The sequence below is a fragment of the Marmota flaviventris genome, chromosome X (assembly GCF_047511675.1).
Source record: "Marmota flaviventris isolate mMarFla1 chromosome X, mMarFla1.hap1, whole genome shotgun sequence".
NCBI classification, from domain to species: Eukaryota; Metazoa; Chordata; class Mammalia; order Rodentia; family Sciuridae; genus Marmota; species Marmota flaviventris.
The window spans coordinates 12,920,514-12,937,642 of record NC_092518.1 but is presented as its reverse complement, the minus strand read 5'-3'; the positions used below and the strand labels follow the sequence as shown (position 1 = coordinate 12,937,642).

General features: G+C 33.7%; 1 protein-coding gene across 1 annotated transcript in view; it reads right to left on the bottom strand.

Moving 5' to 3' along the window:
- Window positions 1-17,129, bottom strand: part of Cdkl5 (cyclin dependent kinase like 5) — a 169,996-nt gene that overhangs the window by 102,993 nt on the left and 49,874 nt on the right. Inside the window, exons 2-3 of the mRNA XM_027927442.3 lie at window positions 8,242-8,473; window positions 4,862-4,896 (exon numbers count right to left, since the gene is read on the bottom strand). Coding sequence (XP_027783243.2) covers window positions 4,862-4,896; window positions 8,242-8,305 — 99 coding nt within the window. The 5' untranslated portion in view covers window positions 8,306-8,473. The remainder of the gene's footprint in view (window positions 1-4,861; window positions 4,897-8,241; window positions 8,474-17,129) is intronic.

The window sequence follows — 17,129 nt, the reverse complement described above, 5'->3', positions numbered from 1 at the left end:
TTTATTTATTTATTACATTTGAGACAGGGTCTCACTACGTTGCTGAGGCTGGCCTTGAACTTGAGATTTCTCTTGCCTCAGCCTCCCAAGTCCCTGTGCCCAGGTCTCCTAGCTTTTAAAGGGTCTGCTTGCCTCTCTTTTTAGTCTCGCCAATTTATTTTTTTAATATTTATTTTTTAGTTTTTTTTAAGGTGAACACAATATCTTTATTTTGTTTCAATGTGGGGCTGAGAATCGAACCCAGTGCCTCACACATGCTAGGCAAGCATGCTACCACTTGAGCCACATCCCCAGCCCCTAGTCTCACCAATTTAAATAGCCCCTAATTTCTGCTCTGCACTATCTCTTGGAAGGTTTGTGTCATTTCACAGCTTCATGTTACACTCAAGGCTGCTATTTCTGGAGGCAGACCAAAGCATCGTTCACTTGATCTTTTTTTTTTTTTTAAGGGAATTTTTTTTTTAATATTGTTTAGTTGTCCATGGACCTTTACTTTTTATTTATTTATATGTGGTGCTGAGACTCGAAACCGGTGCTTCACACATGCTAAACAAGCGCTCTACCACTGAGCCACAGACATAGCCCCTAGCCACTTGATCTTGATCTTGTTATATAGCCCCTCTGTTACTTGGTTACTTCATCTGTGAAACAGGCATAAGGGTAGGATTGTTGTGGGATTGAAACATCTAGTAGAGTGTCTAGCATACGGTAGTATTTAATGTGGTATTTATTAGTATTAGGTTTTTTATTCTGTTGCCATTTTTATTGTTTATTATTAAAGCTAAACTCATTACATCTTCCCCCAAACTTAGACTTTATAAGTTTTCTAGGCAGACAAATAATACCACTGCCTTTCCAGATTAGTACATTCAAATCACTGGAATCACCTTGGATACCTCTGAAGTGACCAAGTCCCTGTTACTCTGCAACAGTTCTCTACTGTATCCTTTATTTTTGGTTCTCTAATTTAAGTCAGTGCTATATATTGCTATTTACTTATTGCACACTTACAAGATATACCCTAATACTGGATTATTCACAGTTTCATATAATTAGCTATCTCAAGAGCATATGCCATCTACACTTAAAACCAGCAAACGAAATCCTATGGCCATAGGAAAGGAGTCACATGAAACACTTCCCTATCCTAGGCTGAATGAACATTGCCCTCCAACCTCTCTATATACAAATTCTCTTTGCTCACCATCTAATTGACCCTCCCCTATTCTTTTCTCTCCCCACTCCCTTTTTCAATTTTTTCAAAATTTTCTTGTAGCAGTTTTGGGATGAAACCCAGGGCCTTACACATGCTAAGCAAGTGATCTACCACTGAGTTGCATCCCCACCCCTGAATCTTCAAATTTCCACCTCACTCAATTCTAACTTCCTTATTGTGGGCATGACCTTTCGGGGCATCTACTCAAAAGGCATCCTACAAAACATGCCTCCCCTCTTATAAGCACTTCAAAAAACTCATGCCAATAAAAAGAAAATCAACAATGTGTCTCTGCAGAGTAAAGATCCAAACCAGAATACCTTCCCAATGTGAGTGGTCAAAAGGAGTCACAAATAGATGTTGAGTCATTGCTGTTTTCAGATATATGCTAATGTGTGTACATAACAATAAATAAAGCTATCAAAAAGAGTACAGACTGTATTTTTTTTCTTTTTTAATTGGACAGCATTTATTTCAGTAAATTAAGAAGTATGGTCTTTGGCCTAGAACAGCCCAACATCATATTGTGTTCACAAAAGACAAGACATACACTTTATAAATTTGACCTCTAAACTCTTACAGCAGTACACAGATTAAAACAGTGATTCTTTTCATACCTCTTCAAATACGCAATATGCTGACTTATTATATACACCCACAGCTAACCTTCTAAAAAAAGATACCCAATCTATGCTTAAAGTAATCAAAGAGAGCCATGCATGAGTAACCACACAGACCCGATTTCTACATTTTTACAAGCATTCCACTAAAATGTTAAAGGTATGCAAAAATATATTGGCATGATTATTGTATATATAACAGGTACAATAGGGAAAATAACATATTTTTAACTATAATATGAATTTTATAACAATCCATTCATATAATCCTACAGTGTAAACCTTACCAGAACCATCAAATTCTCTATTTTTGGATAATGGGGGTATGGATTTGAAGGTCTGATTTTAGCTGGGAAAAGGATATACTATAACAAGTCTAATGACTAAACAGCTGCAGATTCTAAAAAGAATTTTATATTATTCTGAGTTAGGAACTAAATTATGCTTTAAATTTTCCATTCAGTGATATCGTTTTTAGACGCATAAAAGGAAAAAGCAATAATACTTAGAAAGCTGGTCTGTGAGTCCCTCATTTAGTGAAGGGCAGCAAAAAGGAAATTTGTAGATGCAATTTCATTTACAGCAACTTTACAGGTGTTTGTTTAATATTTTTTTAGTTGTAGATGGACACAATACCTTTACTCATTTTTTTTTATGTGGTATGGAGAATCAAGCCCAGTGCTTCACATGTGTAAGGTACATGTTCTAACACTGAGCCACAACCCCAGCCTCCCCGGGAGGTTGTTTTTTAAACAACTCTACTCTTCTGTTTCTTCAGACAGGCTATAAGCCATATCCATATAAAGGGGGGGGGGGAACCTATGGTTTGTTCATTTTTGTACCTCCTATAGCCCTAGTAATCAGAGTTCACATTCAGAGTTGGTTTCCCAAAGGCTGAGGATATAACAACCCAGCTGATACAGCACTTGCCTAGCATGTGTGAGGCCTTGGATTCAATCACCACCACCACCACCCACCCACCCACCCCAAAAAATAAACAAAACCCAGAGTTGATTTCCCAAGAGCAGAGATATCCATTCTCATCCACATTCCTTTGGAGCCATCTTGCCAGCATTAACAGTGTGCATCATGAGAAGCAAGTACATGTGATAACCGTATGTTAACAAATAAATGAAAACAATATACTTAACTAATAAATTTTATTTTTATATGAAAGATAGAAGAAGAGCTTAGATAAAGGCAAAAGGAAGTATCTATATATAGGACAAAGTATAACAAAGACTAGGAGAAAAAAAATAGGCTATATGCATTATATATACCGATACATATGTATATGCATATGTGTGTGTTCATGTATATATAAGATATGCATATATGTCAGAAATCCCTAGAGGTTTCTTTTTTTAATATTTTTTAGTTGGAGATGGACATAATATCTTTCTTTTATTTATTTATTTTTATGTTGTGCTGAGGATCAAACCCAGGGCTTCACACTTCTAGGCAAGCGCTCTACCACTGAGCCACAACCCCAGCCCCAGAAATCCTTAGGTTTAATCCCCAGATTAAGAATGAAAGTTTCATTTGCCATGCTATACAGAGCTATAGTGTAAAAAGAAGTATTACGTTCATGAGTCAAAAGTTGACTTGGAAACTAACAGCCTAAGTAACATACCCACAGGAATTCCACATTTTTTTTATAAGCTTCAGAAGTTTATTGTAACTCAAGGCAACTTATCAAAAGAATAGTATTTCATTAGAGAGTTTTCCATTTGCTTAATCTCAAACTGCAGTAATACTTAACAAGGTACACAAGGTACTACATTTATTTTGACTACATTTATAATTTTAAATTCTTAATCATCTTTAATCAGGAACCAATAAAATTCAGACAATTTCTGAGCATTTTCTGGCAAAGAGATCTTCAGATAAATACTGTTAATATAAAAATAATCCAAACACCCAATTACAAGAATAGAAAAGTCAATGCATTGATCGAAAACACTAAAATATATTAAATGTCATGAATCCTTAAACCCAAAAGGTAGCTTGTATTCTGTACAAAAGAAAAAGCAAATATAGAAATATAACATTTTTATTTATACACATATATTATAAATTACTTTGAGTTTAAATGTTTTAAGTTAAATTGTTAAATTCATCTCAGACATGAATTATGTCATTATTAAAATCAAATTATATCCAAAATAACATGATTAAAAATTAATACTTAGACTAGATACATCATAATAGAAAACATGTAACCTAATTGTTACAGTTTTAACACTGGCCATCTTAGTTTCTCAATAAAACACTCACTTAGTAACAGTTATGTAAACTTCACATAACTTTCCTGAACAATTTGTGATTATTATCACAGTCAAATAATCTATAAGAGAGGCTGGGATTGTGGCTCAGTGGTAAAGCGCTCACCTAGCACATGTGAGGCCCTGGGTTTGATCCTCGGCACCACATAAAAATAAAATAAAGCTTATTGTGTATACTTACAACTAAAACAAATATTTTTAAAAAATCTATAAGATTATTACAAGGCTGCTCAAGGGTCCTCAGCTAGCTGTAACCAGTAATTATAATCATATACTATCATCACAAGCCCCAGCTCATAACCAAATATATATCTACTACCCTTCAAAATTTGGATTCAAATCCATCAAGTAATGTAAGTTACTGAGTCTGCATGAAAAATACTAAATAAAACACCTCCTTGCTCTTAAGTACTTGAATGTGAATTAAATCTGGAACTACCTTGTTTTTTCTGCCTATTCTCCCGCTTCTTTTTTCTTCCCATTAAGCAGTTTTTCACCTACATATCAGTTGGCTCAAAAAATAGCATGGGATTACAAAAAGCTAATGATTACTTATGTATGAGGATCAAGCTTTTCCAAAAGTCATCTCTTTTTCTGGTTCACATATCAATTCTACTTCATTAAGCGTCATCATCATATGCAGACAGTTTTAATTATATGCCCATGTATACAGAGTACTGAGTTACTTTCAAACACTTTAAGCATGTACAAATATTTTACTTATAAAACTATGTACTTGCCTTGTGTCTGCATTTAAGTACAACTCCATAGGCTCCTATAATAAAAACAGAAGTAAACAATCAGGGGCATGTATACAAACTAAAGCTCTTTAAGAAATTAAAGTCTACTATATTTATATTGCTGATCAGGATATAACAATAACTAAAATCACAATATTATAGAGTAAAAATATAATAATGAGCTTAAATAATGTTTAAGCTTAAATTTTAAAATATCTTAAATAAAGTTTTCTATAAGAAGAGAAACATTTGAGAGGTTTATTTAAAATAAAATATACTAAGGTATCCATGCTCTATTTTAAATAAATCTCTCAAATGTTTCTCTTCTTATAGAAAACTTTATTTAAGATATTTTAAAATTTAAGCTTAAACATTTTCAGAGATAAGATTGGATCATAAGAACTCTTGTGAGTAAATGAAAATTAACTTCGAAGGTTATAGGGAACTTAAAACCTAGAAGCTAATAACTTCCAAGAGTAAGTTCAAGCACAGAGCCTACCCAAACATACTATCTGTCCTAGGAGTCACTGAAACCCTCTTCTATGTTACTGGAATCTCTCCTGACTAGCAAAATAGTACAGGTCAGGGCTGGGGTGCTTGCATGCATAAGCCCTAGGTTCCATCCACAACACTACACACATACTACACACAAAAAATACTATAGATCTCAGCATTCCAACTAATGACTAGTGGGAGTTGCTACCTTTTTGCCATGAAGTGTCAGCTTAAGGGCATAGGCCACTCCCACTCCCACTTTCTTTCAAGTATTTTGATGAGGTTTTTGGTTTTTGTTTTAAGTTGTAGATGGACACTTTATTTTATTTGTTTATTTTTATGTGGTGCTGAGGATTGAACCCGGTGCCTCACACATGCTAGGCAAGCGCTGTACCACTGAGCTATAGCCCCAGCCCTTGATAAGGTTTATTTTTGACCTTTCAGTGACTAAACCCATTATCTAGGTAATAAACTTAATTTCTTAAAGGCAGAACAGAGAAAATATTGTGCCAACAAGGTACTCAGGAAACTGACGTTAAAGTTAAAATGTGAAAGATCCAAAGAATCAAAATGTAGCCAGGTGCAGTGGCCCACACCTATAACAGTGGCCCATGAGCAACTCCAAAAACAGAGGCAAGAAGATTCCAAGTTTAGGCCAGCCTTGGCAATTTAGCAAGGCCCTCAGCAACTTAGCAAGACCTTGTCTAAAAATAAAAAATTTAAAAAGGGCTGGAGATGTGACAATGTGGTTAAGTGCCCCTGGTTTTCCCAGTACAAAAAAAAAAAAAAAAGTCAAGTGTAACAGAGCTTCGAAGAAACATCAAAAACATTGGCATTAGCAAACAGGCAAAACCTATATGCAACTATGAGAAGGGAACTTCAAATAGAGGCTAGGGGACCTAAAACCTCCCTCATTTTGATGGAGATGGAGGAAACTTATTATCAGAGTTAGGAAACCAGCCAGGAGAACCAAATTAACTCCATATCACCTGGCATCATCCAATCTTCACCATCAGCCCATGCCAGGTATTCTTGTGAGGTGGAAATATGCTCTCTAGGCTACAAAGATGTAGAGTTTTTTTGACAGAGTTTTATAAACTTCAAATATAGATATTTCTTAGGGAAAAAAAAACTGAAGTCATTTACAAAGAAAAAATATGTATAGCAACTAAGGTTCTGATTATAACAAGTTAATATTCTAACTGAAACAACAGTCTCACAATTTTGGTTAATCTGAACCAATACCTGGGAAGATTATTACCTATGGGTGTATTGAGAAAAACAAGGTTATGATCCAGAAAAACTTAGGCCCAGAATGTAGAACATCCAATCTTGTTATATCCTATGTGCTGACCTTCTCCAGTCAGAGCCCCATTGCCTAAATCTATAATTGTAATACTTTGAAAAATAAAATTTTAAAAGATAGCTGTCATAAAACAGATGAGATTGAAAATGAATTTTATTTATATGATTAATACCAACATGGGGCTGGGATTGTGGCTCAGTATTAAAGCGCTTGCCTAGCATGAGTGAGGCACTGGGTTCAATTCTCAGCACCACATAAAATAAATAAAGGTCCATTGACAACTAAAAACACTTTTTAAAAAATTATTAATACCAACAAAAAAATGAAAAAGAAGTTAGTGAAGGAAGAAGAACCCATTTTTTTTAATGTTTTCAACCTCAGACCTTGAAACAAGTATCTAATGACTAGATGCTAATTTGTTTGTTTATTTGAAAAAGATTTACCAACTTGATATTAAAATCTTGAACAGCTTTGCTTTTCACATAAATTTTTAAAACTTCTTTTGAAATTTGGTTTCTTTGAAAAAATCTAAAACATGAAATTTCTATAACATTTGCTTTAAAGATAAAAATGCTAAGAAACTATAATTATAACCACTTATCTCCTTAGAGCAAAATCATTTATCAAAATTTCCATAAAGTTACCTCTAAGTCAAGAGCAAGAATTACCAAGCAGGAAAAATTGGGGAAGAAATGATGATTTTTCTAGGAGTCAATTTATGAAAAATGAATTATCAAGCTTCATCAAATCAGTAATATCATTGGTTAAAAGCATTATTTTATATACTACTAGAAAAGAAAAAGTATTTCTAATTAAACCATGTATACTACTGATTATAGAACACATCCTGATTTTAGAGATGTTAAAATATGACCAAACACTGCCTGAAAATTTATAAAATGTGGTTTGTCATTCTCAAAGAAATATAAGTTATTTGTTTATTTACCATGTATTGAAGTCCAACATTTACAAAACATTTTAAGTTATTCAAAATAACAGTTGATATAAAAATAAAATGTAACTATAAATATATACATATACACACAAAGGAAACTAATTGCTAACGAAAAGAATGAAATGAAAGTAATCTTAAATTCTTGATTTATTTAAACTTTAAAATGGTATTGACTTTCTTTCTTTTTTTTTTCTTTTTCATCTTTCATTCTTTGGTCCCAGGGATTAAACCCAGGGGCACTCAACCACTGAGCCACATACCCAGCCCTTTTTATTTTTTATTTTGAGACAGGATCTCGCTAACTTGCTTGGGGTCTCAGTAAGTTGCTGAGGCTGGCTTTGAACCAGCAATCCGCCTGCCTCTACATGCTGAGATGCTGGAATTACAGGCATGGGCCACCATGCCCATTGTTATTAACTTTCAATTGAAGAGTAAGACTCAAATTGTTTAAGTGTTAATTGTATTTTTAATATTTTACTCTTAGATTTATATCTGAATTGAGAGAGGTTAAATTAACAGGATCTGAATATGTAAAATTTTTGATGGTAGGCATAATTGTACATTAATCAAAAACTCAAGGAATACAAAAAATAAAAATCAAGGAATACAAAAATTTCAACTTACCTTCACCTACAACCCCAAGGATCTCAAATTTATTCATCACATTACCAATGTTAGGAATCTTCATGAAGACAAACTCCTCTTTTGATGTAAGCCACAGAACATGGCACCAAAAAAAAAATTTCTAAGAAATTTATGCAGAAAGTGGAGGAAACAATATCCAAAGGAAAAAATTCTCAACAGTTGACAGGAATTTTCACATATTTGTTCTAATAATGAAGCATTAAATGAGTTCCTGAAAGAACAAACACAAAGGAAAATCATCAGTTTTATGTTGCAGTACTCTGTCACCTTTATGTACAGTGTTTTTTTTTAAAAAAATGTGTTAATGTTTCATAATGCTAAACAAAGAAGAGGGAAGAACCCAAAATGGAATGAACCTCAAGATATGTGAATGAGTAACATAACCACACTAAAGGGGACCAGAGACAAGGGAGAAAGAATTAACCCCAGGTAAATTTTGAAAATAGTACCTACTGTCCTCAAACTGAAACACAAAGAAAACCGCACAATTTTGTATTCCACCACTTAAATATCTGTTTTTATTACACAGTGAGATGAAACTTCTTTATCAGTATCCTAGGATTGAGTAAATGAGTAAATACATTGTAGATAATGAGATCTTTGTTTCTTACTCTCATGTAAGGGAGCTATGAATATGAAAAGGGAAAGGCTTGGAGTTGAAGTTAATGATATTAAGCTCACTTTGGATTTTTTTCCCCTGCTTTCTTAAGCTCAATTTTTAATATCTAGAGCTGTAGGAGAATGCTCCAGCAGACTGCCTTCAGTCATCATCTGCAACACAGGCTCTTCCTGGAGGCTTCAGACCTTTAGACTCAAACTGAAACATCCACTCTCATGGGCCATCAACCTGCTGGCCCAGTTTTGGACTTGGACTTGTCAAGCCCCATATAACCGGGTATAAGCCAAATAATGATAATAAATTAATCCCCCACACACATTCTGGAAAGAGATGTATTCTTATATATACATATATATGAATGTATATGTACATATTCATACACTCATATTCAAGTTATGGACCCATATAAGAAAGAATATATTCTATGTATTCTATTTCTCTGGAAAACCCTAATACAGTCAATAACTTTTTTTTCACTAACAAAAAAAAAAAAAAAGAAAGAAAAGTATCTAGAGCTATAACTGTAAATGCTTATATACTCATATACATATATATTCCTTAGCTGTCCCCTGAGAGGTTCTAGAAGCAAAGACACCCCCAATAACCACAAGCACAGCCAGTGCTCCAATAAAAGGTCCCACAGTTCTTTGGAGAAATAAATGGCTGATTCCAAGGTAAGAGCAAGAAAAGTACAATATGATCCTAAGATATATTTTTGTGGTGCCAGAAAGTAAGGAAATGCTCAAAGAATGATGATGGCATATCAAATGGACACAGGAATCTGATTAAAATGACTCCCACTGGACAAATGGGTAATATTTTTTAAAAAGTATTTATTTTTTAGTTGTAGTTAGACACAATACCTTTATTATTTTTTTACTTATTTTTATGTGGTGCTGAGGATTAAACCCAGGGCCTCACACATGCTAAGTGAGTGCTCTACCTCTGAGCCACAACCTCAGCCCAAATGAGTAAGATTTGAGCAGCAAAATAAAGATATTTACAGATTATAATCCAGAGAATAAAATAAAAATGCATAAATCCTTAGTGACATAAATAAATGGGGAAGGAAGGAAAGTTCTTTTGTGGAGTATAATCCCAAATAATAAAAAGTAGTGATAGAATTAGAAAATCACCATTTGGCAATCACTCTTGTAATAATTATTTCAGGCAACTAGCACCAATATGCACTAAAACTCGTAGTTGAAAGTTTACCAGAAAACAGGGTATTATCTAGTCTCAAAGCATCTCCCTACAAGATGCCTATTAATTACAAAGGGAAAAAATAGTAATTTCATAGTGAAGAATCCTGCCAGACCCAACCTTAAGCAATCAAAGTTATTATCAACAATAAAGGAACAAACAAACATTATATGCCTCCTGATAGGATGCATCACACCACCAGTTCTGTGGTATTTCTATGAGAAATGTAAAATCACAAAATACAACAGACAAGCCTAAGCCAAGAAACATTCTATTAAATAACTATCCAGTATTGTTTAAAAACATTTTCTATCTGTTCTATATCAAAGATTAAAATACACGATAAATACAATGCACAATCCTGGATTAGATTCTAGACAAGAAAAAAACAATTATTTTTGTTATAAAAGCCAACTGACAAAATCTAAATGTCTATACATTAGATTACAATATTGTATCAAAGATAATTTTCTGTGGCTATAGAAAATAATGGTCTTGTTCTTAAGAAATAGCACCAAAGCTTTTAGAAGAAAAATGGAGCATCATATTTGCAACTTAAACCATTCATTAAAAAAAAAAATACGTAAGTGTGGATGGGATAAAAGAGAAAGAGAAAAAATAATCAGTATAATAAAATAATAAAAATAGAGCAAATACAATAAAATGTTAACATTTGGAGAATGTGTGCTGAAGCTATAAGAAATGAAATTCTTTGTGCTATTCTTGCAATTTTTCTCTAAATATGAAATATTTTCATAAATAAATTCAATTCTAAAACTTATTTGTGTGTGTGTGTGTGTGTGTGTGTGCGTGTGTGTGTGGTGCTGGGGATTAAACCCAGGGCCTTGTGCATGCGAGGCAAGCACTCTACCAGCTAAGCTATATCCCCAGCCCCCTATCCTATTTTTATAAAAAATAACAGTGTTACCAACACAAAACATTGTTTTAAAAGGCAGAAATAGGGCTGGGGTTGTGGCTCAGTGGTAGAGTGCTTGCCTAGCATGTGCAAGGCACTGGTTTGATTCTCAGAACCACATATAAATAAATATATAAAATAAAGATCCATTGACGGCTATAAATAAATAAATAAATAAATGGAGGGCTGGAATAAATCTAAGTAAATAAATCGTCTTTGCTACCTATGAAATTTGAAACTTTTTAGAATTAAGAATACCTCATGTGGTGTGGATAAGCATTGACAAGAAGTATCCTTTCATACAGGTATGGGAGGCATGTGAACTGGGACAAGCTTTCAAAAGAACAATATGGGGCTGGGATTGTGGCTCAGTGGTAGAATGCTTGCCTAGCGTGTGTGGACACTGGGTTTGATCTTCAGCACCATGTAAAAATGAATGAATGAATGAATGAATAGGTTGTGTCCATCTACAACTAAGAAAATATAAAAAAGAAAAATATGGGGCTAGGGTTGTAGCTCAATGGTAGAGCGCTTGCCTAGCATGTGTGAAGCACTGGGTTCGAATCTCAGCATCATATATTAAAAAAAGAAAGAAAGATCTATTGACAGTTAATATATATATATATATATATATATATATATATATATATATATATATTTAAAAAAAAACAATATGTCCATGATTAAATGATTTTAAAATGTTCATATCCTGAAAAAGACATCTGACCAAAACCTGCAATAAATACTCTTAAATGTAAAATATTAGTCTCTTTAACTATTAAAAACATGACAAGGACTTCTATTAATATATATTTATTATTAAATATTTTGGTGGGTCTAGCCATCCCAGTAAAGTAAGAAAAAAATAAATAAGTAAAATACAGAGAATTGTAAAAAGGGATACAGAGCAGAATTTGCTGATATTATTGTCTACATGGAAAGTTCAAAGGAATTTATAAATAAATTATAAAAATTATAAATTTTTAGCAAGGTAGCTGAAACATAAGCTTAATAAATATCAATTTGGAAACATCAGTAAAAGGATAAAATGTAGTTTTTAAAATCACAATAATAACGAAAAAGACATTTAAGATTTAATAAGGTAAAGATATTCAAGACATATATTCACATATATATATAGTTTTATTCAAAGGCATTGAAGAAAATCTAAATAAATTCTCTAAATTTTAAGGCTAGGATGATTCAATACTAAAGTTCTTAATTCTTTCCACAGTGATCCATACAGTCAATGAAATTCTAATCAAAACCCCAATAGGTTTTTCTTAGACGTAAAACAAGCTGATTAAAAAACATATACAGAAAAGCAGAGTATACACAACACCTTTTTCCTATAAGGAGAAAAGAGTAAGAAGAAGAAAAAGAAAAGGAAGGTGGCTTGATTTTGACAGTAGGATCTGGAAGGATGAGGCCCTTATATATTCTGTAGAATATATTGAGGGTTATAACAGAGCTATGGAAATTAAGACAGGTGGTTTGGGCACCAAGGCTGACAAATTAGCCAGTTGAACAAATGTGTGAGCCCAGAATGAACCATACTTTAATATCCCTATACAGCTTCTTACAATCTTGAACAGAAGTCACAGTAACTTTCTATAATAAGTGGGATCGTGTTATTTCTCACTCAAAACCTTCTAAAGGTCTCCTATATTATTAAAAGTGAAAGTCGAAGTCCACCTAAGCCACAGGCCTTGCTCTCCCTTTCCCTATTATTTTCTACTAGTCTCTCCCTTGGCTCCCTTCACCCCAACCATGCTGATCTCCTTTCCCACACTTATTTCAGAAAATGTACCTTTAGTTCTGTGGAATCACAAATTTTTTAAGATTACTGTGACATTTAGAGAAAATAATCTTACAATTTGAGAAGAACCCAAGTATTTATTCTATTCATTCATTAAACAAATACTTCCTGACTGTCTTCCATGTTTCAGGAAATAAGAGAAATAGGTATGACAGTGGTGAACAACACAGGCAAGATCCTTGCCCTCATGGAACTTAACATTTTACTGGGGGAGGAAAAAAATATACAAGATTATTAGCAGATATTGATACATATTATAAAGAAAGGGAAAGACTGATTACATGGGGGGGCATCTTCTCTAAAAAGGTGACCTTTGAAATCACAATGACAAGAAGGAGCCCTCCATATGAAGATCCATATCAGAGGCTGGGGTTGGAACTCAGTGGTAGAGCGCTAGAGCAATTGCCTAGCACGTGTGAGGTATTATGTCCTTCTACAACTAAAAGAAAAGAAAAGAAAAAAAAAAAAGATGCATATCAGTCATATCCCAGGTTAAAAATGCTCAGGGTGCTTCTGAGGAATCATTCTTTCATTTTCTATGGCTGGCTTAGAAGAACACTCTAAAAACATTTAAATATTCTATTCTCTGCCAATAAGGGTATGACTCATTTCAAAAGAAATGAGATAAAAATTAAATCATTCCCACTAAGACCCAGCACCCAAAAGTTCTGTGTATAAGTGTACATAAAGAACATGTGGTTCATCTAGTCTCTGTGGCAATCAAAACAGAGTAAAAGAAACTGGAAATCAAAATTTTGAATATGTGAGTGAATACATAACACAGGTGTTAAGAACGGTCTTTTAAGTACCAGTATTCATTTTATGCCAAATTGGATTTAGCTGCAATTTTATATGAATAACACTGATTAATCTTTAAAAGAAAAAAAAGAACAGTATAAAAACTGAGACACTTTAGCTTCTGGTAATAGCAAATTATGTAACTTGGATAAAATGTCCCTTTGAGAACAAATACAAATGCTGGAGAAAACACTTAAAAGCTCCAAACACAAGATTGTGAAGATTTACCTGGCTAAATCAAGGCAAAAGAATAGAAGTCAGAAGGGGTAATCCAAATCACCCCAAACTGTTTTGTCCCTTTTGATATTTGAAGATCCAGGAAAAAGAGAGAGAGAAAGAAAGAAAGAAACAGGGCTGCTCTTGAAAACCTTACAGATCCAGGAGCACAAATATCAGAGCCAAGAGTGCTTCAGAAGGAGAAAGTGTGATAAACCACCACACATTTGAAGCCAAAACCCCAAAGAGCTACACTCCCAGAACAGGGGAAAAGAGCAAAATCAGCCCTTGGACAGACTCCAGTTGTACCTTTTAAGTCGTCTGGGTGATTTCTATAAAGCCTTTAAATATACCTTGGATTAAGGTGGTTCCACATTCAGATTGAAAGGGCCACTGATGGTCAGGGTGAAGCAAAGTGGAGGCAATTCTATGAAGGAAGATGACATCAATCTAAGCCTCATAAATATTGCTATAGATAATTTCATTTACAGTATGCAGTACATAGTCAAAGATGGCCAGATACACAAGGTGAGATACCACAAATAAGACCTAATAGAAAACACTGAAACAGGAAGGAAATAACTTAAAGACTTGTAATATTAGAATGATCAAGAAGACTCCATAAAACTAATAGGGTTGAAATAATAAAAATCAAGGGTTGAGTATTTTAACAGAACTGAGAAGTTAAAAAGTGAAAGACAAAATTGGAAAAATAAATTAGAATACTAGAAGAATACAAAAAGAATTCAACAGAAGAGAAAAGTATAAGCATACAGAAAATTTTGAACATGTTTTTTAAAATGTCACCAAATGTGGGCTGGGGCTATAGCTCAGTAGCAGAGCACTTCCCTAGCATGTGTGAGGCACTGGGTTCGATCCTCAGCACCACATAAAAATAAACAAATAAAATAAAGGCATGCTGTCCATCTACAACTACAAAAAAAATTTTTAGATTAAAAAAAAAAAAAACTTTACCAAATGAACCATGAACGATAGCAAAGAACTGCAGAATACCTTTTTCCCCCCAGGCACATACATAATGTTTTTAAAAAACTGATCACATACTAGGCCATAATACAATTCAAAACAAATTACAAGGACTGACATCAGAGGATATTCTCTCACCACATCTAAAATTCATAAGAAATCAATCACAAAAGAAATAAATAGAAAATACTCATACATTTGGAAACAAAAGCATCCCCAACGTAATCCATTAGTGAGTCAAAAAAGAAATTATAATAGAAATTTTAAAATAACAAAGTGTTAAAGCATTGTTTAGGGAAGAAATTGAGACTCTTATGTGCATATACCAGAAAACATAAAAAACTGAAAATAAATGAACTATGCATCAATCTAAAGAGGTTAAAAAAGAATCACAAAGTAAACCCAATGAGAAACATAAAAAATATATATATATATTTAGAGCAGAAGTTCGTGAAATAGAAAACAAACAATAAAGAGATCAAAAAAGCAGAGTTGGATCTTGAAAATCAACATTGAAACTCATCAAGGAAAAAAGGGAGAAGTAAGCCTACCTGACAGGGTGATATCAGCCTTATTAGTTATCCTGAGCAGGGAACCCAGCTACACCAGGCCATGCTTCTCACCCACAGAACTGTGAGCCAATATATGGCTGACGTTTTAAGTGGCTAAGCTTTTAATAACTTGTTACACAACAGAAAACTAATACAACAACACTGTTTCACTTATATACAGTTTTAAGATAGAAGAAACTTAACTACAAGCATAAGTAGGCATATTTAAGTGGGAAATCAATAAAAAAGTGATGAAGGAAGTGTTTGTGGTAAAAACAGAATATTAATTATCTCTAGGGGGAGGTTAAGATTGAGAAGAGGGGCTGGGGCTCACTGGTAGCGCACTTGCCTAGCATGTGTTAGGCACTGGGTTCAGCACTGCATGTGGTTCAGCACCGCATATAAATAAATGAATAAAATAAAAGATCCATCAACAACTAAAAAAATATATTAAAAAAAGACAGAAGAAATATATAGAAGGTTTTTCTGGGACACTGATTCTATTTCTTGATTTCTAGTTTAATAAAGATTCACTTATAATTAGTCATTAGTGTGTATGTTTATGTTTAATGAATTTCTACCACAATAAAACAAGTTTTCAAGAAATCACAATAATTCTGATTAATGATATCTTATAATTTCTTAGTTTTATCAAAGATAAAGCATTGCAACATTATGTTTAAAAAAAGTTTAACTGGACTCATTCTGAGACTAAGATCCCACATAATGTACTATGTCTAGTGATGGTTATTATGACAACAAAACCAAAAACTCCCAGTGACAGATAACCTGAACAGTAACTACTATCCTAAAACCACACTAGATGAGGAGCTGGTGAGGGAACTGGGTTTGGCCTAAATGAGAGATGACTGACATCCAAATGTCTGTTTGAAATGTTTGTGAAAAAGAGGGATTAAAACAGGTGATTGATTTCAGGAGGCAGAACCAAGATCAGTGGTACAAGTGAAAATGACACAGATTATAGCTCAGTAGTGAATGGACAATGATGATGATGATGATGAGCCAGGGACAGTTATTCGCTTATGCTCACATTTGTCCTTATTTGTCAGATGTCTACAATGGGCCAGCGGTGAACAATACAGGCCTAACTCCTACTGAGAGCTAACAAAAAACAAATATGGTAATTTGGGGCAGTCACAAGTATTATAAAGAAAATAAAAGTAAGTCTTATGAAATAGAGTTATGGCAGTCGGGTAGGGGCAGATCCTTTTTAGATAGGTGGTCTGGGAATGGCCTGAAGAGGCAGTATTTCAAAGAAATCAATTTCATGTTAAAAAAAAAAAAAGCAAGCCACCTGCACAGGGCTTTGAGTAAAGTATTAAAGGCAGTACAAAGAGTCTTAAGCTCATGACTTGAGAGAATAGAGAAGGTATACATATCTGGAGCAGACAAGGGAGGAAACCAGCAGGAGGCAGGAAGGGGTGGCTGTAAACAGTTTGTCCCTGATAGAAAAGAGTCTTGTACTGAACTAGATGTCCTCTAGGTACCTTCCAAAGTGAAGATTTTGGATTACTAACCATTAACTTTGTAAGCAAATAACTGAACCCATTTTAAAGTGGATTCATCTCTCACTAAGAAATACACCTAGGATTAAGCAATCTTGTCTTTGCAATAGCAAGTAAGCCTGTACCTACAAGAACTGACAGAAAGGTAAGGCTTATAATTTATTTTATAAATTATTAGTATTGAATTTAAGAGCTGCCTGGGCCTTGAAAGTTTCCTTTGTTGCTGAAATTA